The 23352-nt window shown below is 37.4% G+C and overlaps 1 protein-coding gene across 1 annotated transcript in view; it reads right to left on the bottom strand.

Moving 5' to 3' along the window:
- LOC106077522 (transmembrane protein 163-like) overlaps positions 1–18224 on the bottom strand; it is a 34579-nt gene extending 16355 nt beyond the window's left edge. The window contains exons 1-3 of the mRNA XM_056008959.1: positions 17877–18224; positions 1471–1610; positions 677–799 (exon numbers count right to left, since the gene is read on the bottom strand). Of these exons, the coding sequence (XP_055864934.1) occupies positions 677–799; positions 1471–1594 (247 nt within the window). The 5' untranslated portion in view covers positions 1595–1610; positions 17877–18224. The remainder of the gene's footprint in view (positions 1–676; positions 800–1470; positions 1611–17876) is intronic.
- Between the last annotated feature and the right edge of the window lie 5128 nt (positions 18225–23352).

Here is a 23352-nt window from a genome sequence, read left to right as displayed (position 1 = left end):
CACCAACTCATCTGTTCTGTTTGGGCGCTTTAAAAACTTCCGAGTTCCCGCCCCTTGCTACCATGGTCTCAGCTGGGGTACTAGTTACCACCAACTCATCTGTTCTGTTTGGGGGCCTTGGAAACTTCCGACTTCACGCCCAGTGCTACCATGGTCTCAGCTGGGGTACTAGCTACCACCAGCTCATCTGTTCTGTTTGGGCGCTTTAGAAACTTCCGAGTTCCCGCCCCGTGCTACCATGGTCTCAGCTGGCGTACTATTTGGACTTGTTCTGTTCACAAAGCCTGGCTCGTGCACTTTCGTATGTGTTCGGTTCTTTTGGTGGGTCAATAAGCATTCCTGGCTTTCCAGAACGGTCAGCTCTTTCATTTCCTCTGACTCCACAAGGGCATGGAATCAACCGCATCACCATGCCTGTTTGTCGTATTTTTATTTAAGTTATTTTTTTCTTTATTAATATTTATTTACAAAGCAACTGCGGTCTATACTTTTAATAGATTACGTTAGACCTAATTAAACTTTCCAAAACGGTTTTATTTTAGGTTTTCAAATAAGCATTTTTAAACATATCTGTAATTTTAAAAAATATCTAAACCTAACCTAAAATAGTCCTGTCAATAATATAAGAAACTTAATATGAATTATACATCTATTTTTACTGTTTAAAAAAACCTACCCAAGGCTGCTAGTCCGGTCCCTAATGAAAAGATAATGGATGCCCATGAAATAACGAGGGCAGAGGTCAGCAGACGTTGAGTAGCTTCCGGGCTCAGGTCCTTCCTGTTGACTATTAATGTAGCTGTAGATACAATAATACATTTTTCATATGAATAGTTCGTGAAAAAATATAGTGGCAAAGATTGGAATCCCTTTCCCTAGGGATAGATCTATATGTACTTTGAGCTATCCTAAACTTTGGAATGGTACACACACATGGTACAATAATACATTTTTCATATAAGTAATTCGTGAAAAAATATAGTGACCAAGATTGTAATCCCTTTCCCTAGGGATAGATCTATATGTACTTGAGCTATCCGTGTAAGTCTCATGGCACTAGGGCACCGTGTTGAGAACTCTATTCTCTGATAACACGGACAAGGAAAGCGGCAGTTCTTCTCAAAGCTTCTCTGTCTCCGTACAGAGCCAGCTCCTCATGCAAACCAGCTTTTGTTTCACTCAAATGGCCTTGTTTAGGGTGTAGTGTTGCGCACTCGTAAAGGATGTGGTTAACTGTTTCGACGTCGTCCCGACAATGCCTGCAGCGTGAATCGAAGTTTGGTTTAAATTTAGCAAAATAGGCACCGATTGGACAGTGTCCCGTTCTGTACCTAGCCACCACCATTCGTCCGATTTGGAGGGCCCTTTTAAGTTTTGCCAGACTTCCCTTCCCGTATTACCGTTTTCCTAGCTCTTACACCATTTATCTCTTGCCCCTTGAGCTATCCTAAACTTTTGATTGGTACACACATTTTTCTTCCGGGTCACTACACTTTCTTTTCCACCAGTTGCTGCCACCGCTCCCAAGAGAGTTCCCCTCCTCTGATGGTTGTTCGTTTCGTTGACCGAATGACTTGAGTCGTGTATCCTCCATGGCCAATGTCCGTTACCTGGGGACCACAAACCAGAACAATATTATAAGAAAAAAGTAAAGAGTAAAGTAAAGTTCCCCTTTCAGAGCTTGTGGTCTATAGGGCAGATGATGTAAAGGTCATCTGTTTCCGTGGCCTACGGTAAACGAGGGTGTCATGTGGCCAGCACAACGACCAACCGCCTTTACTTTCCCCAGCTAATGTCAGGTGCCCATTAGAGCTGGGTTGACTCGGAGGCGCCCGAAGATCCCGAAATAAAAAATCCCAGTCTTCACCAGGATTTGAAACCCGGTCCACGGTTCGGAAGCCAAGCGCTTTACCGCTCAGCCACCGCGCGTCCTTATAAGGAAAGAGACCATTTAAATATAATGTATTAGGCCAGTGTTTCCCAAACTTTTTTTCTGAACGGTACACTTCGCACATTCTGAGTATTTAGCGGAACACTTTGCTCATTTTTTTAGAGAGATTTATTCACGTTGTAGCTTGCAAGTTAATTATTCATGTAGTTCCTGGAACACTTATTCAGGCTTCGCGGAACACTAAGGTTCCGTGGACACAGTCTTGGAAACACTGTTTTAGATTTTCATAACATGGAGGTCAGGGCCGGTCCTAGCAATTGCGGGGCCCTATGCTAAACTGATTGCGCGGGGCCTAGTCTGGGTGGGAATAAGGAAATTAAGTGAAAATTAAGATCCTGTGTTGGAAAAAAAATTCGACTTTGCATTTTATTCATTCTTTACTAAGTACAAAATTGCGATCAAATTAACTTTACTTTACGAACCTTGCAACCTATGGCATATTTATATGCCAGTGACTATAAAAGTAAATAAGGTATTGGAACATTCGGTTTAGGTGAAAACTCGTCCGATTATTACATTTTATTACATGAAAGCTGACAATGCCTTTTTTATCACACGTACGATAGGCGTGTTCCGAAATAAATGACACCCACAAATGACAATTTTGTTAATTTTTCTGGAGATTTTTATGAGTTTTCAGGAGATTTTAATAAATGCAGGACATTTCCAGGAATTTTTCGTATATATTTTGCAATTTAATAATTATATATAGAAATAGTGCGGGGCCTTAGAAAGCGCGGGGCCCACTGCGACCGCATAGGTTGTAGTAGTGTAGTGTGTTGGACTAGTGTCAGTGTGTTTGTGTTGACTAAGTAGTGTAGTGTGTTGGACTACTCAGTGTGTTTGTGTTGACTAAGTAGTGTAGTGTGTTGGACTAGTCAGTGTGTTTGTGTTGACTAGTAGTGTAGTGTGTTGGACTAGTCAGTGTGTTTGTGTTGACTAAGTAGTGTAGTGTGTTGGACTAGTCAGTGTGTTTGTGTTGACTAAGTAGTGTAGTGTGTTGGACTAGTCAGTGTGTTTGTGTTGACTAAGTAGTGTAGTGTGTTGGACTAGTCAGTGTGTTTGTGTTGACTAAGTAGTGTAGTGTGTTGGACTACTCAGTGTGTTTGTGTTGACTAAGTAGTGTAGTGTGTTGGACTAGTCAGTGTGTTTGTGTTGACTAGTAGAGTAGTGTGTTGGACTACTCAGTGTGTTTGTGTTGACTAGTAGTGTAGTGTGTTGGACTAGTCAGTGTGTTTGTGTTGACTAGTAGTGTAGTGTGTTGGACTAGTCAGTGTGTTTGTGTTGACTAAGTAGTGTAGTGTGTTGGACTAGTCAGTGTGTTTGTGTTGACTAGTAGTGTAGTGTGTTGGACTCTGTAGTACACTCTAGTGGACATTTATTGTTGTACTTGGTTGAGTGAGCAGCCTATTAAGTGTGTATGTTGTGACAGTGGGACGCAGTGGAGAAATGGGTCAGTGAACAACAGGGTGCTGAAGTGGACAGAATGTACTAAAGGTTAAAAAAAATGCCAAGTTATGTGTTAATTGTTTTTATAGTCTTCTTGGTGTGTTTAAGATATCTATTGCATCCAAAAGCGTCATTAAAAGTAAAGTTTTCCTTTCAGACGTTGCGATCTGCAGGGCGGACTATGTTAAGGTCATCTGTTTCCACGAGCAAGGTATCATGTGGCCAGCACAATGACCAACCGCCTTTACTTTCCCCAACTTAAGTCAGTTACCCATTAGAGTTGGGTGGACTCAGGGGCGATGTATCCCAAAATTCAAAATCCCGTGCGGGACACTGGCCCCAAATCACCCCAATAAAAAGAAAACTATATGGAGAGCTCCCTGATTTGGAAACCACTGCACAGTTCATCTCATATATTGGTCTAGTCATCTGAACACGCCAACATAACAATGAGAATAAGTAAGAAGAAGAAAAATCCCAGTCTTCACCGAGATTCAAACTCAGGACCCCAGGTTCGGAAGCCGAGCGCTTAACCACTTAGCCCCCACCCCCATTAATGTAAAAAAAAAACTTTCATTTATGTAACTTGTTCATGTAGGCCCATCTCACGCCAATTCTCAATTTTCTAACTTGCATATCTAGCATTGATATCTAGCTGTCTTTTAGGCACCTTTTATGACAAAAGTGTATGGTACTTATATCTTAATCTGCATTCTGCACACAATAAAAAAATAATAAAGAAAAGGTGGGGGGGGGGGGTACACATTAAATGTATCTAATTGTAATATGTGAAGTTTGGTACATGGTAGTCTAAGTCCAGGCTTCACAAAAGTTGTACTGTGAAACGTTTTCTTCAGATATGTCTTTGCATTTATTTTGAAACCAGCTCAGAATGTAACACTGTTTACACTAGAGTTACAGCTAAACAAATCTTTGGATAGTAATAGACCCAGGGGGTACTCTGGACATGTTTAAAAAGATTCCAGGTATTTGCTGTTCTAGAGATCTCAATTGAGACGAGGTGTATGAGCAGTAAAGCGCTTGGCTTATGAACCGGGGGTCCCGGGTTAGAATCTTGGTGAAGACTGGGATTTTTAATTTCGGGATCTTTAGGAGCCTCTGAGTCCATCCAGCTTAAATGGATGCCTGACATTAGTTGGGGAACAGTAAAGGCGGTTGGTCATTGTGCTGTCCACATGACACCCTCGTTAACAGTTTGCCACAGAAAAAGATTACCTTATCGTCATCTGCCCTATAGATCACATGGTATAAAAGGGGACCTTTACTTTTAACAAGTTGGGTTTATTTTAGGTTTTCCTTTTTTGTTTTCTTTTACTACAGTTTCACTAAGGGCGATACAGAGTGATTAAAATATTAACAACGATAAAGAAGGATGGATCGATGTATGAACGGACTAAAGGACTAATGGATAGACAGACAGGCAGAAAGTCAGACGGACGGACAGACAGACAGACAGATAGACAAAGAGACTGCACAGTTGTGAGTCCAGATGTTACACCCAAAGTGTAACAGCATTGCTCACTAATGACTTACGTCATCAAACAAATCTCCAGGTTCTAAATCCTAATTTCACTAACAATAGTCTGAATATAAAATAAATTAAACTAGTGTTGGTGACTCTGACGAAAACCGTTTAATCTATTTTTCAAAAAGTGTATCTTAAAGTTTTACAGAAGCTTTTAAAGTGTTATGCAGCATTTTGCAGAATTCGTTCGGTCGTTTCACGTGTCAAGTATTTAATTAAGGTAAATCACCCTTTGGGGTCAGTATTTTGAGATTTTACCATCACAAAAGAGATACAAGACACCGATAACAAAGACAAACAGACACAAACACTCTTTGGTCCCTCTGACAATCAAATAATTAAACAAAATTATCTGATATCAACTTTTCACATGTAAATTATGAGTGAGTCTGGTGTGAATGTTCATTTTGGTTTTCTATAGTTATAATGTTCTGTTTGGTGTAATGCGCAAATCGTATGACAAATTTCTATATGGATAATAAAGACTATTATTATTATTATTATTGTCATTATTAAAATAGTTTTTGATCCTATTCTAATGTTGTCTCCAAATAAGTATCATCTTTTTAAACCAGTTTCACCCCCTTACCCCTGCCCTCATTCCATTAACCCTTAAAACGCGTGTGGTGCGTGTGGTACTTTAGCCTCTAATCATCAGAATTGTAATTCCATTTTGTATACGCTCATTGTATAACAGCTCAGCACTTTAAGGGTTAATTCAAATTTTCGTTTTTAGTTGTTTGTTATTTTGTCTTTCCCCCACCCCCACCCTTTTTCCACCTAAGGTTCTTTTTTTTTAATTTATTAAAATTGATGCACTAAAATTTGATATGAAGGGCGCGCAATTCAAATCAACATTTAGAAATTTAAAGACTACCTCCGTTGTCGTTTTTTATGTAGCACGTATTTTTTTTTCCAGGCCGCATATATTGCCCAGAAAGGTACGCAGGTGACCCACGGGCGGCATATTTGACTTGTACCAAAACTATCTCGAATATTTCATAGTTATTGTTTCTTTGTGGTCATAGGACGTTTCCTAAAGCTGTCCTTTAGGCAAATGCTAATGAGTTCATCTACAGCAGCGGTTCTCAACCTTTTATGCTCGGCGACCCCTTTTTACAATCCCCCACTCTGCCGCGACCCCCCCTCCACACACACACATACAGCAATAGAAGAGTAGACAATTTTCGATGGTCTTGGGCGACCCCTGGCAAATCGTCATTCGACCCCCAAGGGGGTCGCGACCCATAGGTTGAGAACCCGTGATCTACAGAATGTATGTTTTTAATTTGCAATATTACTCATCACTTCACTGTTATATTACAATACTGGGTAATTAGAGAAACAGATGCATTCCAGAGTTCTGTGTCCTTTACTTATTTATATTTTAATTTCTGTGCATGATAACGGCAAGTTAGAGATATTCTATTTGGTTTATTATGTACGTTGATTGAAATGAAGAGTTATGTGTCATTTAAAATGTGATCTATTTATTTCTCCATATGTGCATGGTACGTGCAAAATCGTGCACTTTATTGTTGTAAGTGATGCCAAAAGGAAATTGTTGTCCTCCCCTGCCCCATTGTATGAGGCTGTTATGGAATGTGTGTGTGTGTGTGTGTGTGTGTGTGTTTCTATGGTGACGGTGGGTAGAGGTTAGCGATTGGTTCTTGCAAGATTTGGTGGATTTGTCGTCAGCGGTCTAAGTTAGGGGAGACGACTCCAGACGTGAGACTGAAACGTTGTGTTATTGTAGTGAGTTAGATTTTGTTTTAAAAAAATATTACTAAAGTCTAGTACATTTATTTTATCAGATATCAACTTGATTTTGTCTGTATTATAATAAAAGTTAAACTTAGTATTGTTCACAAGGAAGTTATTTGAAGTTTTATTAGTTATGATATATTACGCCTGCTTCGGTTTAGCTGTCTTCCAGTAGTATGGTGCTACAAGTCAAAGACCCTCAACAACAGAGGCCTATGTTCTTTTAGCTCCTAAGTAATTGTTGCCCCTTAGGCCTAGCCTTTTCACAGTTATGTGTGTCTGTGTCTAGCCACATCATTACCGTATTGAACGTACCAATGCATATCATTATCAATATTTACCAACTAACTTCTACCATTATCAATATTGTACAAACTAAGGCCTATCATTATCAATATTTACCAGCTAACTTCTACCATTATCAATATTGTACAAACTAAGGCCTACCATTATCCATATTGTACAAACTAAGGCCTATCATTATCAACATAGTACACACTAAGGCCTATCAATATCAACATTGTACCAACTAAGGCCTATCATTATCAACATTGTACCAACTAAGGCCTATCATTATCAACATTGTACCAACTAAGGCCTATCATTATCAACATTGTACTAACTAAGGCCTATCATTATCAACATAGTACAAACTAAGGCCTATCAATATCAACATTGTACCAACTAAGGCCTATCGTTATCAACATTGTACCAACTAAGGCCTATCATTATCAACATTGTACCAACTAAGGCCTATCATTATCAACATTGTACCAACTAAGGCCTATCATTATCAATATTGTACCAAATAATGCCTATCATATTCAACATTGCACCAACTCTACCAACTAAGGCCTATCATTATCAACATTGTACAAACTAAGGCCTATCATTATCAACATTGTACAAACTAAGGCCTAACATTATCAACATTGTACAAACTAAGGCCTATCATTATCAACATTGTACAAACTAAGGCCTATCATTATCAATATTGTACCAAATAATGCCTATCATTATCAACATTGTACCAACTAAGGCCTATCATTATCAACATTGTACAAACTAAGGCCTATCATTATCAACATTGTACAAACTAAGGCCTATCATTATCAACATTGTACCAACTAAGGCCTATCATTATCAACATTGTACCAACTAAGGCCTATCATTATCAATATTGTACCAAATAATGCCTATCATATTCAACATTGCACCAACTCTACCAACTAAGGCCTATCATTATCAACATTGTACCAACTAAGGCCTATCATTATCAATATTGTACCAAATAATGCCTATCATAATCAACATTGCACCAACTCTACCAACTAAGGCCTATCATAATTAGTATTGTACCAACTAAGGTCTATCATTATCAATATTGTATAAACTGACGTCAGCCGTTAATTATAGCCTGTTCGTAGCTATATTATGCATACATCTAAATGGCTGTAGCTATATAGGCCTAATAGTTCCTGTATAAAACTGCCAATCAAGTCGTATGTCCAGTATAGTAATAAAAAAAACGTATACAGAAATCCCTAGTTACTTAGTGACAAGTGGTGTACTTTCATATCATCATGAAGCATATCATTAGCATATCATTAGCATATCATTAGCCCCATCTTTGTATGCATTTCTTGTTCAGACTAAAAGTGATTGGCGATTTTGGTCTAGTTTGAGATCGATGTAAAAAGACAAAAATCTTTCTGCCCGGAACGAAAGGATGAAGAGTGTTTAACTGATACTTAGCTACAGCTGATGTAAGCAGACGTCACGCAGTTTTGTTTGCATGTGAAATGTTTCTTCTTCCCTGGTGCTGTCAGAGCGTGGAATGGGTTGCCTGAGCTAGCCAGAAAAACCAGTGACTTGGCAGAATTTAGGTCACTGGTTAACATGCATGACTAGATGCTTGACACGTAGGACGTAATCATCTTCTTTTTTTAAGTAACGTCTGTATTAGATAAGATAAGATAGAAATGAAGATTATAACGTCCGAGACCGAATCCCTGTAGTAGGATTAGCAAGCGATGGCAACAGGCAGGGTTCGAGTCCGGAACCGTTGGGATAACAGTTGGAAGTGTATACCACACAACCAGGCAGTCTTCTAAGTTTTTGGGAGTTTTTTTTTTAGTGGGCCGACTTAATCACAACTACATCACTATTAAACTGAAAATAAGGCAACGACAAATCCTTTAGTGGACCAAAGTGGGCTTCAATAAATGAAAAAGGATTTCGTCTTAGATTCCATCTTTAAACATTTTTTCAAAACCAATTTAAAGTTTGACGTTTTGTATTGTATATCTACAATGACAATAAAACACTTTTGCTTCTATAAATTCTATGTATTTGCGTCTTGCAAAAAGTGCAGACCTATAACTTCTAATATCAAATCTCGGCATTGATGACTAAAAATAATTTGAATTAAAGAAAATGAATTAATTATTTACGAATCGATAAACGGATAGTTGTTAGCAAGACAATAATATACATGTGTTGAGCTGAGACATAGATGAATTAATTATCATTAGTACTAGTGAAAGTAGTAGAAGTAACAATTTTACTAGTGATAGTCTTAGTAGTAAAAATTGTACTAGTGATAGTTTTAGTAATAACAATTTTACTAGTGAAAGTGTTAGTAGTAACTATTTTACTAGTGATAGTGTTAGTAACAGTTGTATTCGTCATGGAGTTAGTAGTAACAATTTTATTAGTTATAGTGTTTGTAGTAACAATTTTATTAGTTATAGTGTTTGTAATAACAATTTTATTAGTTATAGTGTTTGTAGTAACAATTTTATTAGTTATAGTGTTTGTAGTAACAATTTTATTAGTTATAGTGTTTGAAGTAACAATTTTACTAGTCATGGTGGTAGTATTAGCAATTTTACTAGAGATAGTGTTAGTAACAATTTTCATAGTTTTTTAGTAGCAATTTTACTAATCATGGTGTTAGTAGTAACAATTTTACTAATCATAGTGTTGGTAACAAATTTACAAGTGATAGTGTTAGTAGTAACAATTTTACTAGTCATGGTGGTATTAGTAACAATTTTATTAGTCATACTGTTTGAAGTAACAATTTTACTAGTCATGGTGGTAATATTAGCAATTTTACTAGAGATAGTGTTAGTAACAATTTTACTAATCATAGTGTTGGTAAAAAATTTACAAGTGATAGTGTTTGTAGTAACAATTTTATTAGTCATAGTGTTTGTAGTAACAATTTTATTAGTTATAGTGTTTGTAGTAACAATTGTATTAGTTTTAGTGTTTGTAGTAACGATATTATTAATTATAGTGTTTGTAGTAACAATTGTATCAGTTATAGTGTCTGTAGTAACAATTTTATTAGTTATAGTGTTTGTAGTAACAATTTTACTACTGATAGTGTTTGTAGAAACAATTTTACTACTGATAGTGTTAATATACTGATACTGATAGTAAAAATAATAATAATTGATAGTGGTAGCAGTAGTCTTTGTACTATTGATAATAGTAACAGTTGTAAAAGTTTAGTAAGTAAAAAAGTAAAGTTCCCCTTTCAGACCACGTTATCTATAGGACAGATGATGTAAAGGTCATCTGTTTCTGTGGCCTAAGGTTAACGAGGGTGTAAGATCTATGTGGTCATCACAACGACCAACGGCCTTTACTTTTCTCACACTCATGTCAGGTGCCCATTAGAGCTGGGTGGACTCAGAGGCGCCCTAAAGATACCGAAATTATAAATCCCAGCCTTCATCAGGATTCGAACCCGGGACTCTTCGGTTTGGACAATAAGCGCTGTACCACTCAGCCACTGCACCTCTAAAAGTCTAGTAAACATGGTGATAAAACGTTGCGCATTGAAGTCTAGTGTAACATTCTGATACAACTTTGTTAAGCGCATTGAAGTCTAGTGAAACATTGTGATTAAAACTTTGCTAAGCGTATAGAAATTTCGTGAAACATTCTGATAAAACTTTGCGTAGCGCACAGAAATCTATTGAAACATTGTGATTAAACTTTGCGCATATCACAAGACCAGCAGCTATGCACATATTTCCTACACGGAAGACTGACCTATAGAAAGACTTTTTCAACACAAAGGTTAGTCTCCCCACCCCCACCCCCCACCCCCCGACACACACGGAATTGTCCTACACAAAAAAATTGATCGTACATCGTCTGCTTCTGAATTATTTATTTGTGTTTAATCTGGTCTTTGTTGTTAGAGCTAATGATTACTGATGTGTACGTTAAGTGTGTTCCCAAACTGCGGTTCCACGGAACTCAAGCGTTCCGCTTGACGTCAAGGTGTGTTCCACTACACATACAGCGATAAAACCCCCACGATGACCTGCTAACTACGTAGGACGTAATCATCTTCTATTTTGAAGTAACGTCTGTATTATATAAGATAAGAAGATAAGATACTGTCAACAAAAAAACGCAAAGTAAAACTTTATGGACATATCACATGGTACTCAAGGCTCGCAAAATACCAGGCAAAAGAAGAAGAGGCAGACTGAAAAAGCGATGGGAAGACTAAAATAAAAGAATGGACGGGCAGGTCATTAAAGAAGTTTTGTCCAAGGCAAAAGACCGAAAGGAATGGAGAATGACGGTCTACAGATCTTGTGTGGTGCCCCAGAGGTCCAACAGACTAAGGGATAGGTGAATGTGAAATATTTGAATAATTAACTAATAGACCTACATTTGAATTAACTCATTAAATCATTAGTTCATTATTTTGTTTAATAGCAATAATGGAAACTAATACTACAGCATTCACAGCTATGGCTTAATTTGTTGGGTTTAGCCCTCCCTTACAATAATTGTTAACGCTATTTCTCACTCACGCATTCTCCGATCAAGTTGATACTTTAAACAATCATGTATTGTCGCTAACAAAACATGAATCGATAAACGAAAATACTCAATTAGCCAATGAATTATTGTTAATCAATTATTTTGTTTAATATCTAATAATGGAAATAACTTGTACATTATTGCTAGATATAGTTTTAAGGGCGGAGTTCTTCTCCTTTAAATAGGCTTTTTTATATTTGGCTTGTATGGTCCTTCTGTTCTATCGCGTGGGCAACAGTTAAGTTCTATCTAGCGTTCTGAACTCTTTCTATCCTGATTGACGATACCAGCGTTGATTCCACCAGAATGTGGTAAATAATTACGGAGAGAAAGAGTTAATAGTTTATCTTGAAAATATCTATTAAGGTGACTTCTAAAAGATCCTCAGCTTCTACATGGCCATACAGAAAGTAGATCTAGTGGTTCTGTTACTGTGTTGATTCTTTTGCTCTTAGTTTTTAGTAACGATTGAATTGAATATATTATACTTTAGTGACATTTAGTAACGAAAGGGTTAATGGGCCTACAGTTTCGCAGACTTTAGATGTGGACTTAATACAAAACATTCATTGTTCTCTCAAGAAATGCCAACAAAAAAACAAGTTAATTATTGTGTCATGGGATTGTAGTGAGTTTCTAAAGTCCTATAACGGTAGTGATTACAGACATACCAAGTGGCCTGTAAGGGGAACAACTCATGGTGTGATCTGTAAGGGGAACAACTCATGGCGTCACCTTAAAGGGGAACAACTCATGGCCGACTAAACGGTTGGGCTTATTAGAGTTTCAACTACATGGTTTGTTAGAGTCTAAGGTTGCTTATGTTTCAATAAGCAATGTGTTAGAACAGCGGTTCTCAACCTTTTATGCTCGGCGACCCCTTTTAACAATCCCCCACTTAGCCGCGACCCCCCCCCCCCCCCGCACACACAAACAGCATTAGAAGAATAGTCAATAACAATCCATTTTTTCAATGGTCTTTGGCGACCCCTGGCAAATTGTCAATCGACCCCCAAGGGGGTTGCGATCCACAGGTTGAAAACCCCTTTGTTAGAAACAAGTAGACCTAGGATCTATATAAAGTCTTGCAGTTTCTTCAAAGAGTTAGTCGCTTGACAATGACGAGTTTCACTTTCAGAGTTTCTTCATTCAGTCACTTTGTAACGAGCGGTTGAACGAAACACTTTGCAAGCATTCTTATCTTATCTTATATAATTCAGACGTTACTTCAAAAAACGAAGATAATTACGTCATACGCATGTCATGTGTCAATCTAGTCATGCATGTTAATCAGTGACTTAAACTCTGCTAATTGGTTGGTTTTCCTGACTAATTCTGGCAAGCCATTCCATTCTTTAATGGCACTAGGGATGAAAGAGCGCTTGTATGAATTTGTTCTAGAGTATGGAATAAAAAATGTGCCTTTATCTTTGTGTCTTTCTGAGTATTTCATTAGGTTTTGTTTTTCTATTTGAAGATTATGGTTCAATGTTTTATGTATTATAGCTACTTTACTTTTTATTCTTCTGTCCTGAAGTGTCTCTAAGTTTAGTGATTTTACTAATGGAGTTATAATCTAATTTTTACCAGGGCACTATGTCAAACAGTAGTATTTTTACCAGGTCACTATGTCAAACAGTAGTATTTTTTACTAGGTCACTATGTCAAAAAGTAGTATTTTTTACTAGGTCACTATGTCACAGTAGTATATTTTACTAGGTCACTATGTCAAACAGTAGTATTTTTTACTAGGTCACTATGTCAAACAGTAGTATTTTTACCAGGACACTGTGTCAAACAGTAGTATTTTTTACTAGGTCAATATGTCAAACAGTAGTATTTTTTTCTAGGTCACTATGTCAAACAGTAGTATTTTTTACTAGGTCACTATGTCAAACAGTAGTATTTTTTACTAGGTCACTATGTCAAACAGTAGTATTTTTTACTAGGTCACTATGTCAAACAGTAGTATTTTTACTAGGTCACTACGTCAAACTCCGGGCCATCTGAGTCCACTCAGCTCTAATGGGTACCTGACATTAGTTGGGGAAAAGAACATGACTCCCTCACTAACCTTTATAGACCACAAGGTCTGAAAGGGGAACCTTTTTTTTTACTACGTCAGACATTAGGTATTTTACCAGGGCACTACGTCCAACAGTAGTTTTTGCTTGTTTTTTTTATCATCGCACTACGTCAAACATTGGGTGTTTTACCAGCACACTACGTCAAACATTGGGTATTTTACCAGGGCACTACGTCCAACAGTAGTTTTTGCTTGTTTTTTTTATCATCGCACTACGTCAAACATTGGGTGTTTTACCAGCACACTACGTCAAACATTGGGTATTTTACCAGGGCACTACGTCCAACAGTAGCTTTTGCTCGTATTTTTTACCATCGAACTACGTCAAGCAATAGTTGTTGCTGTTTTTTTGTTGTTTTTTTGCCAGCGCTTACTTGATTAACAATCTTCCCTGTTCTAGTGTAACTGAGTTGTTTATTTTCTGCGTGTGTCCAGCGAGTCAGAAGGTCATGTCCAGTGTGTGTGTGTGTGTGTGTGTTCATTGTACTTAAACTATGTCATGGCAGACGTGTTTGTGCTCGTTCACTGTCCACTGTCATCTTTTTTAATAAAGCCATGTTATTGGTTTTTTAGTCGATCTCATTACACCTGTCCTGTTGTGGCTGTTGTGAAAGATATATTCATAAACATCTTCACCACAAACAAGAAAATCACAAAGACATCCGTTCATTACAGGTGTAATGTAATTAATTTGATCATATCGTATTAGATCACTGAGACAACAAAGAAAAAAAGATAAAAAAACTGTATAAATATCCACAGATCAGGACAAAAAAAAGCTTGACTTTGATTTTCAACAAACCATCATTGTGATAGTTCTGTAAAGTAACAGTACGTGAGAGATGTCTGGTGGGCTGTATCAACAATCTCAATAGTGCATGACGTCAATATCAGCACAGATGGTGTGATGTCTTTGTGTGAAAACAATTTGATTGCTTCTATTAGAGAAGGAGGAGAGGGTGGGGTGGTAGGGAGGGGGGAAATGAAATAGACACTCACAGGGAGGGAGGTTGGGAGTGAGAGAGAGTGAGAGAGAGAGAGACCCAGATAGAGAACGGAAAAGCAACACATCTGTCATGCGAAATGAAAAAGTAATTAAAATTCAGAACTATGTGAAAAACAACTTAAATACAAAAACAGAAATGGGCATTTAAAAAAAATTAAAAGATAGTGACAATTAACCCTTAAAACGCGTGTTGTAGTTTAGCCTCTAAACATCCGAATTGTAATTCCATTTAGTATGTACTCATTGTAAAACAGCTCAGCACTTAAAGGGTTAAAGATTTTAGGAAAAAGTTACTGGAAGAGACTAAGAAAAAATACTCATTAAAAAAAAAAGAGAAAAAAAAAAGAAATACATTCAATTCAATAGGCAGCTGGACGGCTTGATAAAATAAATTACTGTAAACTTTTCCCTTAAAATAACTTTCTTTGAATGAATCAAAATGTCAAAAATTCGAATCAAAATTAAAAGCCTTAACTCTTTCTCTCCTAACTGACGATACTAACGTTGATTTGACCCCATTAAATTAAATTAATTTTTTTAGTTTTATAAACATTAATTTGTGTTACATAAAAAGAGCAGACATTCTTTTACAATTATACACTTATTGTAACATTTTCCGATTACATAAAAAAAAAAATTATTGAATTTTAATCGTAACACAAATGAGAAAAATGAATAATTTCATCGCAACTTGGAAAATAATTGCGGAGAGAAAGAGTTAAACCAACAAAAGAGTTTTAAATCCAATGTAGACACTTTGTTTTGTTTGATAACTTTCGGACAATTCATTAGAGTTAAAGATAAGATAAATAATTTAATAATTTAATTTATTGAGCGCTGTTAACAAACAAAATGTAGGCTCAAGGCGCTGTGATGACATTTACAAAACATAAACACAAGAGCTGAAATGACAAACTAATCTCGTCCCATATGCTAGGACAAATTTGTACAAATACTCCTTCTTCCCTAGTGCTATTAGAGCATGGAATGGGTTGCCTGAGCTAGCCAGGAAAACCAGTGACTTGGCAGAATTTAAGTCATTGGTTAATATGCATGACTAAATGCATGACGCGTAGGACGTAATCATCTTCTTTTTTGAAGTAACGTCTGTATTATATAAGATAAGATCTAAAGAAGTTTTAAACAGGTAGGTCTTAACTCTTTCTCTCCTAATTGACGACGTCAACGTTGATTTGACCCATTAAACTAAATTGATTTTTAAATCTATAAAAAGAGCGTGCATTCCCCTATAATTCGATACCAACTAAAACATTTTCTGATATCAAACACAAAAGTTATAGAAGTTTAATCTTAACAGGGGAGTGAACTACAAATTAACAAAATGAATAATTCTATTGGAAGGAGGAAAATAATTACGGAGAGGAAGAGTTAATGTTTTTCTTGAATGTAGTTTAGCATGTTGTCTGAGATCAATGGGGAGTGAGTTCCAAATCTTTGGTCAATATGTAGGGTTTGGTCCAGTAGATAATTGTACTTGTAATTTCTCCCACGCCCTTTCTCGCATCAAGTTGAAACTTTAAACAATTATTTATTGCACTTAACAAAATATGAATCCATTTTTTAAAAACTAACCAATTAGTCAATTAATTAGTGTTAATTAACTCTTTCTCTCCTAACTGACGATACCAACGTTGATTCCACCAGAATGTAGTAAATAATTACGGAGAGAAAGAGTTAATTATTTTGTTTGATATCGAATAAGTGAAAAAGATCACTACATTATTGAGAGATAATTTGAGGTGCGTAGTTCTTTCCCCTTAGATATATAAAAAGGATTTTTAGAATTGGCTTGCTTTTGAACCCCAACCTTTTCTCCGATTCACCCTCCGCCCCTGAGCTCTGTTTCACACATGCAAATTTAAATGGATGTTAGAATGGGGAAAGGGTGGTTAGCGGTGAGATGGCGACTCTTAAATGTCAGTAGGAAGTAATGTAGACACTTTATTGACCTTCACGTGAGACTGAACTACTACACAGCGTGCATCCAGTGTGCTCTACACGCTTTGTGTGTTGACACACCCCCAAGATGTCGCCTTGAACAGTTTTGTAAACAAAACAAAAAAATCACTGCTGTAGGCGATAACAGATATATGTCCTAAACTACAGTAAAAGAAACAAAATAAAGGTCTCCCTTTTCAAAACATTCGTCAAGAGAATATGAAAATATAAAACGAATCTGTTTCTATCGCCGACGGTTGACGAGGGCGGCATGTGGCCAACACAACGAACTACCACCAGGGGCGGACTGGCTAAATGGGCAACTGGACTAATACCTTTTGGGCCGGACCCCAATGGGCCGGTGGAGTCGACGAACGGGCCACTTTAAATGACAATAAGTACCGTAACTATGATTGGCATTCCTTTACCTTTCATAAAAGAACTTTACAGACTCAACTGTGTAATAGTGGACACATACTCTCGTAACAATGTAATCACCTAGAGCTATCTATCTATATATCATGCTACCAGATCTTATATCCATATATCATGCTACTAGATCTATATACCCATATACCATGCTACTGGTAGAAATACAATATGTTAAATTAGCCCTGCTTGCGTTCATTTTTCTGTGCAATATCAAAACGTTCATTATTATCTTATATTATACAGACGTTACTTCAAAAAAGAAGATAATTACGTTCTACGGGTCATGCATTTAGTCATGCATGTTGACCAATGACTTAAATTCTGCCAAGTCACTGGTTTTCCTGTCTGGCTCAGGCAACCCATTTCATGCTCTATTAGCGCTAGGCAAAAAGAAGCTCGAGGTCAAGTAACAATAGATGTACAATCAATTTGTGGGTCGGATGGTATAGTATGCCTGGGCCGGATGGTACAGTAATGCCTGGGCCGGATGGTATAGTAATGCCTGGGCCGCATGGTATAATTATGCCTGGGCGGGATGGTATAGTAATGCCTGGGCCCGATGGTACAGTAATGCCTGGGCCGGATGGTATAATAATGCCTGGGATGATTTTGACCCTCACTCCAGCGCTGACCACCTCCTTGACTTTCCCCGACGTAAGGTCTTCGTTGGAGATCTGTGGCTAAGGGACATCCTACAAATCCCCAATCAAATCGAAGTCCTCACCGGGGTTTGAACTCTAGACCTCACGGCTCGGAAGCCTAACGCTTAACCACTGCTTATTAATGAGAATTAGATTTAAAAAAAAAAAAAAGAAAAATTACATACTGTGTTAATTACTCCAATTTGAAAGATGTCTTCATTGTCAGAACCAGAAGTAGAGTCCACACGGAAAGAGATTACAAGAATCTTTTCTTGCGGTAAAGAACCGGTGTGATATCTTCAATGACTCAATTCAAAGTGAACACACAGAGTCCACCTTCAATGATTGGATTGTGTAGCTTTAAAGTAGTCCTCGCTTAAGATCAATCATACTGTTAGTAGCTCAAATGCTGTCGATTGATTGAAACAGCGCTCCAGAGAGAGAGAGAGAGAGTGTTATTACCAGGTTGACCTACCTATAAAAAACGTGGTCATTTATCTTGTATTCATGCGCTGATGTTGACACTGTTAAGTGAGCTCCGCCGAATAGAATCAGTCCGCCTGATTGATCCATGGTATTAAAAAAAAAACACCTCTCACTCACGCACGCGCTCTTTCTCTCTCTCTCTCTCTCTCTCTCTCGTCTTCTACATTTCGCTTAATCTCGCTTTCATTTGTTCTCTTTCTCCAAATCTAGATTTTAATCGTTGTAACTTGCTCTGGCTATTGTTTGTATTGTATTTTTTCTTATCGCTAATCATCCTTATATCTCTTGATCTCTTTTATTTCAGTCTCAATTTCTCTCTCTTCTCCGTTCTGTCTCTTTCAGATTTTCTTTCTATTTTTCTCGAATTTATTGTATCTCTTTTTCTCGCCCATTCTCGCCAATTCTTTCTTTTCTATCTTTCTTTCACATTTTTCTACCACTCTCTTTTTGTCTTTCGTTGCCTTCTCTTTTTCTGTCACACTCCCTTTACATCTCTCTGTCTCTCTCATTCTCTTTTTATTTCTGTCTAATCTCTTTATTTCTTTCTCTTTATGTCTCTCTACTTCTCTCTTTATTTCTCTCTCTCTCTTTTTCTGTCTCTCTAATTCTCTCTTTATTTTCTCTCGTTTTGTCTCTCTAATTCTCTCTTTATTTTCTCTCTCTCTCTCTCTTTCTGTCTCACTAATTCTTTATTTTCTCTCTTTCTGTCTCTTTAATTTCTCTTTATTTTCTCTCTCTTTCTGACTCTCTAATTCTCTCTTCATTCTCTCTCTTTTTGTCTCTCTTGCCCAGCATTTTCTTTCTTTTTCTTTTCCATATTGTTTCTCTGGCAAGAGGCCGCTCCATTCTTTTACAGTCTTATCAGTTTCTTTTCCCAATAACCTTTGTACTTAAGCTGGAGCAACTGGCTATGTGGGCATTTTTGGCAAATGGCTGTGGGCCGGTACCCAAATGGGCCGGTAGTGCCACCTAAATGGCCACTATGACACGTATGAGATTGTTTTCAAAATTGTATAACATTCTCTTAAAAAAGTGACCCTTTAAGCGTCGTGTTTTAAAAAAAAAAGTCTTTTACAGACTAAACAGTGCAATAGTAATTTAATCTTAACACATTTTCCGAATTAAATTAATAGCCTACACCCGTAGGCAGTGCTACTAGTAGGCTTCGTCCATGGTGGGAAGCGTGGTCGAGAGGCCAAGTGCGCTTGAACTTGGCTTGGCTTGGCTACCTAGAAGGGGGCTCGAGGTTGTGTTTACTGAGCGCCTAAAGGCAGCACGGAAAACCAACTCCTAGATACCCCCTCCCCCCCCCCCCCCACCGGTCCACAAATGAGATTGGACCAAAAGCGCTCTGAGCATGCTATAAGCATATAAAAGCTATAATAATAATTTTGGGCCTACAACTTAGCGATTAAAAAAGTGACAATCGCACAAACACGACTAAACAATTAAATTTCAATCTGATCTAGTAGCTCATACCGACAAGGATGACCTGAAACGCATCGGGCCTTATCGAACTAACAGAACAAAAAGAATGAGCCCTAAAGATCCTACCCAAAGATAGAAATGAAATAGACAAAAGAAAGATCACTCTTACCTCCCTTTATTAGTAACAAATATAAATGTAAAAAAGAAAAAGCCCAATCTAGTTCAGCAATCAATCAATATCATCAATAGTAAATTTAAATTCCTGTTAAATAAAGGTTCAATGTAATGGAATATATAATAATAAATTCATATTCAATGCTTAGTAATAACTTACAAGACTCGTTCTAATGTAGCTTAGTGTAGAAAAGTTCAACTCTCTCAATGCAGATCTCTCAAATGCAACATAAGTAGTGCTATAATCGTCTTAGAATATGACAACTTCAAATTATCCAATTAGAAAATGCACAAAAGGACGGATCAATCCGTAATAAGTAATAAGTAATTAGTAATAATCCAGTTATATTTACTAATATATTTGATTTTGACGTTTTAGACTCAATACAAGTCCTACCAGGTTATCCAAAGTAATTAGAGGATTATCCAATACGTAATCCAGAGTTGCTGAAATATTTAAAATAAAATAGGCATATGCAGTAAGTTTTTTACAGTTGATGAGCAGATAATTCTCGAGATCTTGCTAGGAACAATTTGTTAAAATTCAGCTCAAATGATAAGTTGATATAATAGAGTATGGTGGTATTATATGCCAAAATGTACCGCGATGTGCTACTGTACAAGGACAGTGAACAAATATATAGAGGTGAGTCTTAATTGACGTACACCTCGCTGATCGGCGACTTGAAAGACACCAGAGTTGACATGCACAGGAACATCAGTTGATGCACCTCTAGGGGTTGTTCTATTTTCCTCCACACAATCTATAGGTCATCTCCTTTCCTCCACACAATGTATAGGTCATCTCCTTTCCTCCACACAATGTATAGGTCATCTCCTTTCCTCCACACAATCTATAGGTCATCTCCTTTCCTCCCCACAATCTATAGGTCATCTCCTTTCCTCCACACAATCTATAGGTCATCTCCTTTCCTCCACACAATCTATAGGTCATCTCCTTTCCTCCACACAATCTATAGGTCATCTCCTTTCCTCCGCACAAGCTATAGGTCATCTCCTTTCCTCCACACAGATGTTTCAGGGCTGGTAATTTTCCCAGTCACAGATTGTAAGGTAGTCTATGTAGATGGTTATGCTAATACTGGATTTTCAAGATGCTAATGAAATAGACAGTGATGCTTTGATATCGCTTTATCAGCAGCAGATGTTAAGTCTAAATTGGTCAACGACAAATTACCTTTAATAAATATGAATATAATAGAAATGATCAGCTTATTTCCGTCAGTCTTTCAATGTTTTAAGGATGGCTGCCTGGTCGTGCGGTTTGCGCGCTGGACTGTCGTTCAGATTTTTCGATGGTCCAGGGTTCAAACCCTGCCCGCTCCCACCCCCCGTCGTCCTGCGGGAGGTTTGGACTAGGAAGTAATTATCTTCAACTCTGAAGGAACATCCGAAACATGTAAAACATTTTACAAAACATTTTTACAATTCTAGATTTAGTTCATTATGAATCTGATTAAATTTGTCTAGTTAGGTCTAGCTTTAAATAATCGACCTAAATAATGCTGAAGTACAAAATAGATACTGTCTTCAGTTTCCAGCCGAGATAAAAATGGCTGACATGTCAGCACATGACTAGAGTTTAGATCAACCAAGGCGAACAAAAAAAATAAGATTGTGCCCAGGCCGATTTTTTTCACCAAGTACGCACCTGTACTTTAGTATGTTTCATGTCATGTGTTTCCACTGTGCATTGAATGATGGCACTGTGTCACGTCTTCACTGGCGGATCCAGGGGGGGGGGGGGCGGTAGGGGCGATCGCCCCCCCCCCCACTCGCCGACCCCCCCCCCCGAGGGGGGCGGGGCGGACGAATTATAGTATAGAATTCACACAATTTGTATGCGAATTTATTACTTATGTTAATAATATATACTAATTATTTATATTTCAACCTATTTTTAGATTATTTTGCCTCCCCCTTCTAGTATTTTGGCCGATTTGATAGGGTCGGTAGGGGGCGATGGCATCAATCCGCCCCCCCACCCACCATAAACTTTGGGTGGGGGGGGCGGTCCTATTTATTTGTACAAATCACAGCTTGCTAACAGAATCAATTAAATATCTATATGATTAAAACTTGTTATTGGTATTTTAACCGGTCTTTATATAATTTCGTTCACCTGTTGGCCGATTGGAAGGGGAAGAGTGAATACCTCCACTGCCCTTCCCATCTAAACCCTTTGAGTGGGGGGGGGGGGGAGGGCGGTCCTACTTTTATGGAGAAATCATAGTATGTGAAAAAAATTAGTCAAATATCTATATAATATAAACAGGTGGAAGTGCGATACATGCAATTCCCTTCCCCCCATCAAACAAATCAATACTTTTTCTTTTTGTATTATAATAAGAAATTACAAAATTACAAAAATCTGTCACTAATATAATTTATATATGCTATAAAGAAAATTCGTATATCGAGTCGCTCAACCCCTATTCTTTAATGCTAAATGCAATCAATAGCAGAAATTATAAAAAGGAGCGAGAATTAATCGTTTTCATTTTACCGCCCTTCAACTTTCCAGACAGAGTTTGTGTAATTTGACATGAATTTATCATAACTATTTTAAGAAAGACTTTTTCAAACGAAATTTTTCAATATAACAGTCACGGTTGAGATGAGTTCAAAAGCCAGATAATCTTTTCCTAGTCGACTTTTCCAACCTTTACTCTATCTCATATTTTTCTAGTTAAATAAATTTAGGACTATAACTCACAATTTATGCTAGAATTTTATTGAATATTATTAATCGAATATTTTTTTTTCGGCAGCTATCCTCAGAACCTTAATCTAAATATCTGGGGTATCTAATCTTTTCAAAGAACAAATCGGTTTTATTTGCAATGTATTAAGGGACTATAAATTCATATTAGAATATTTTTCTCATTATTCAAAAGGTCCTTTATAATAGAATGAATAATGAGCTGTAGGTCAGGAAAATGCGTTACTGCAGTGAAGAATGCAACAAAACACTTTTGGCGTCGGGGCTTTGCCCAGAATCCCACTAATAAGTAATGAGCTGTAGATGTCAGGAGAATGTGTTTCAGCCGTGAAAAATGCAAGAAAACGCTTTTGGCGTCGGGGCGAAGCCCCGAACCCCACTGATAAATAATGAGCTGTAGATGTCAGAAGAATGCGTCTCTGCAGAGAAAAATGCAAGAAAACGCTTTTGGGCGTCGGGGCTTCGCCTCGACCCCACTGAAGAAGCTTACAGCGCTCTCCCAGACCCCCAAGCTTGAAGGAGAAAGACTGTTTTTTTTTCTGTTTTTTTTTCGCCGAAGATTGAGAAACAGTCTTATTTTATTCTCATATATCGAATATATATATATATATATATATATATATATATATATATATATATATATATATATGCTGTACGCACGTTTATGCATAGGGTTAGGGTTTACTGGGCGTTAGGGTTAGGGTTTGGAAAAAAATCGCCCCCCTCACTCCAAAGTTCTGGATCCGCCAGTGCACGTCTTACAATATGACAAAAACAACTCAGTTTTTGTTTCTTCACAAGAGTTCTTCCTTTTTTAAGCCAGTCTGTTT

Source organism: Biomphalaria glabrata, chromosome 13 (assembly GCF_947242115.1).
Source record: "Biomphalaria glabrata chromosome 13, xgBioGlab47.1, whole genome shotgun sequence".
In the NCBI taxonomy this organism is placed as follows: Eukaryota; Metazoa; Mollusca; class Gastropoda; family Planorbidae; genus Biomphalaria; species Biomphalaria glabrata.
Note: the sequence above shows the minus strand (reverse complement) of the source record. Positions and strands in the feature narration are given on the sequence as shown.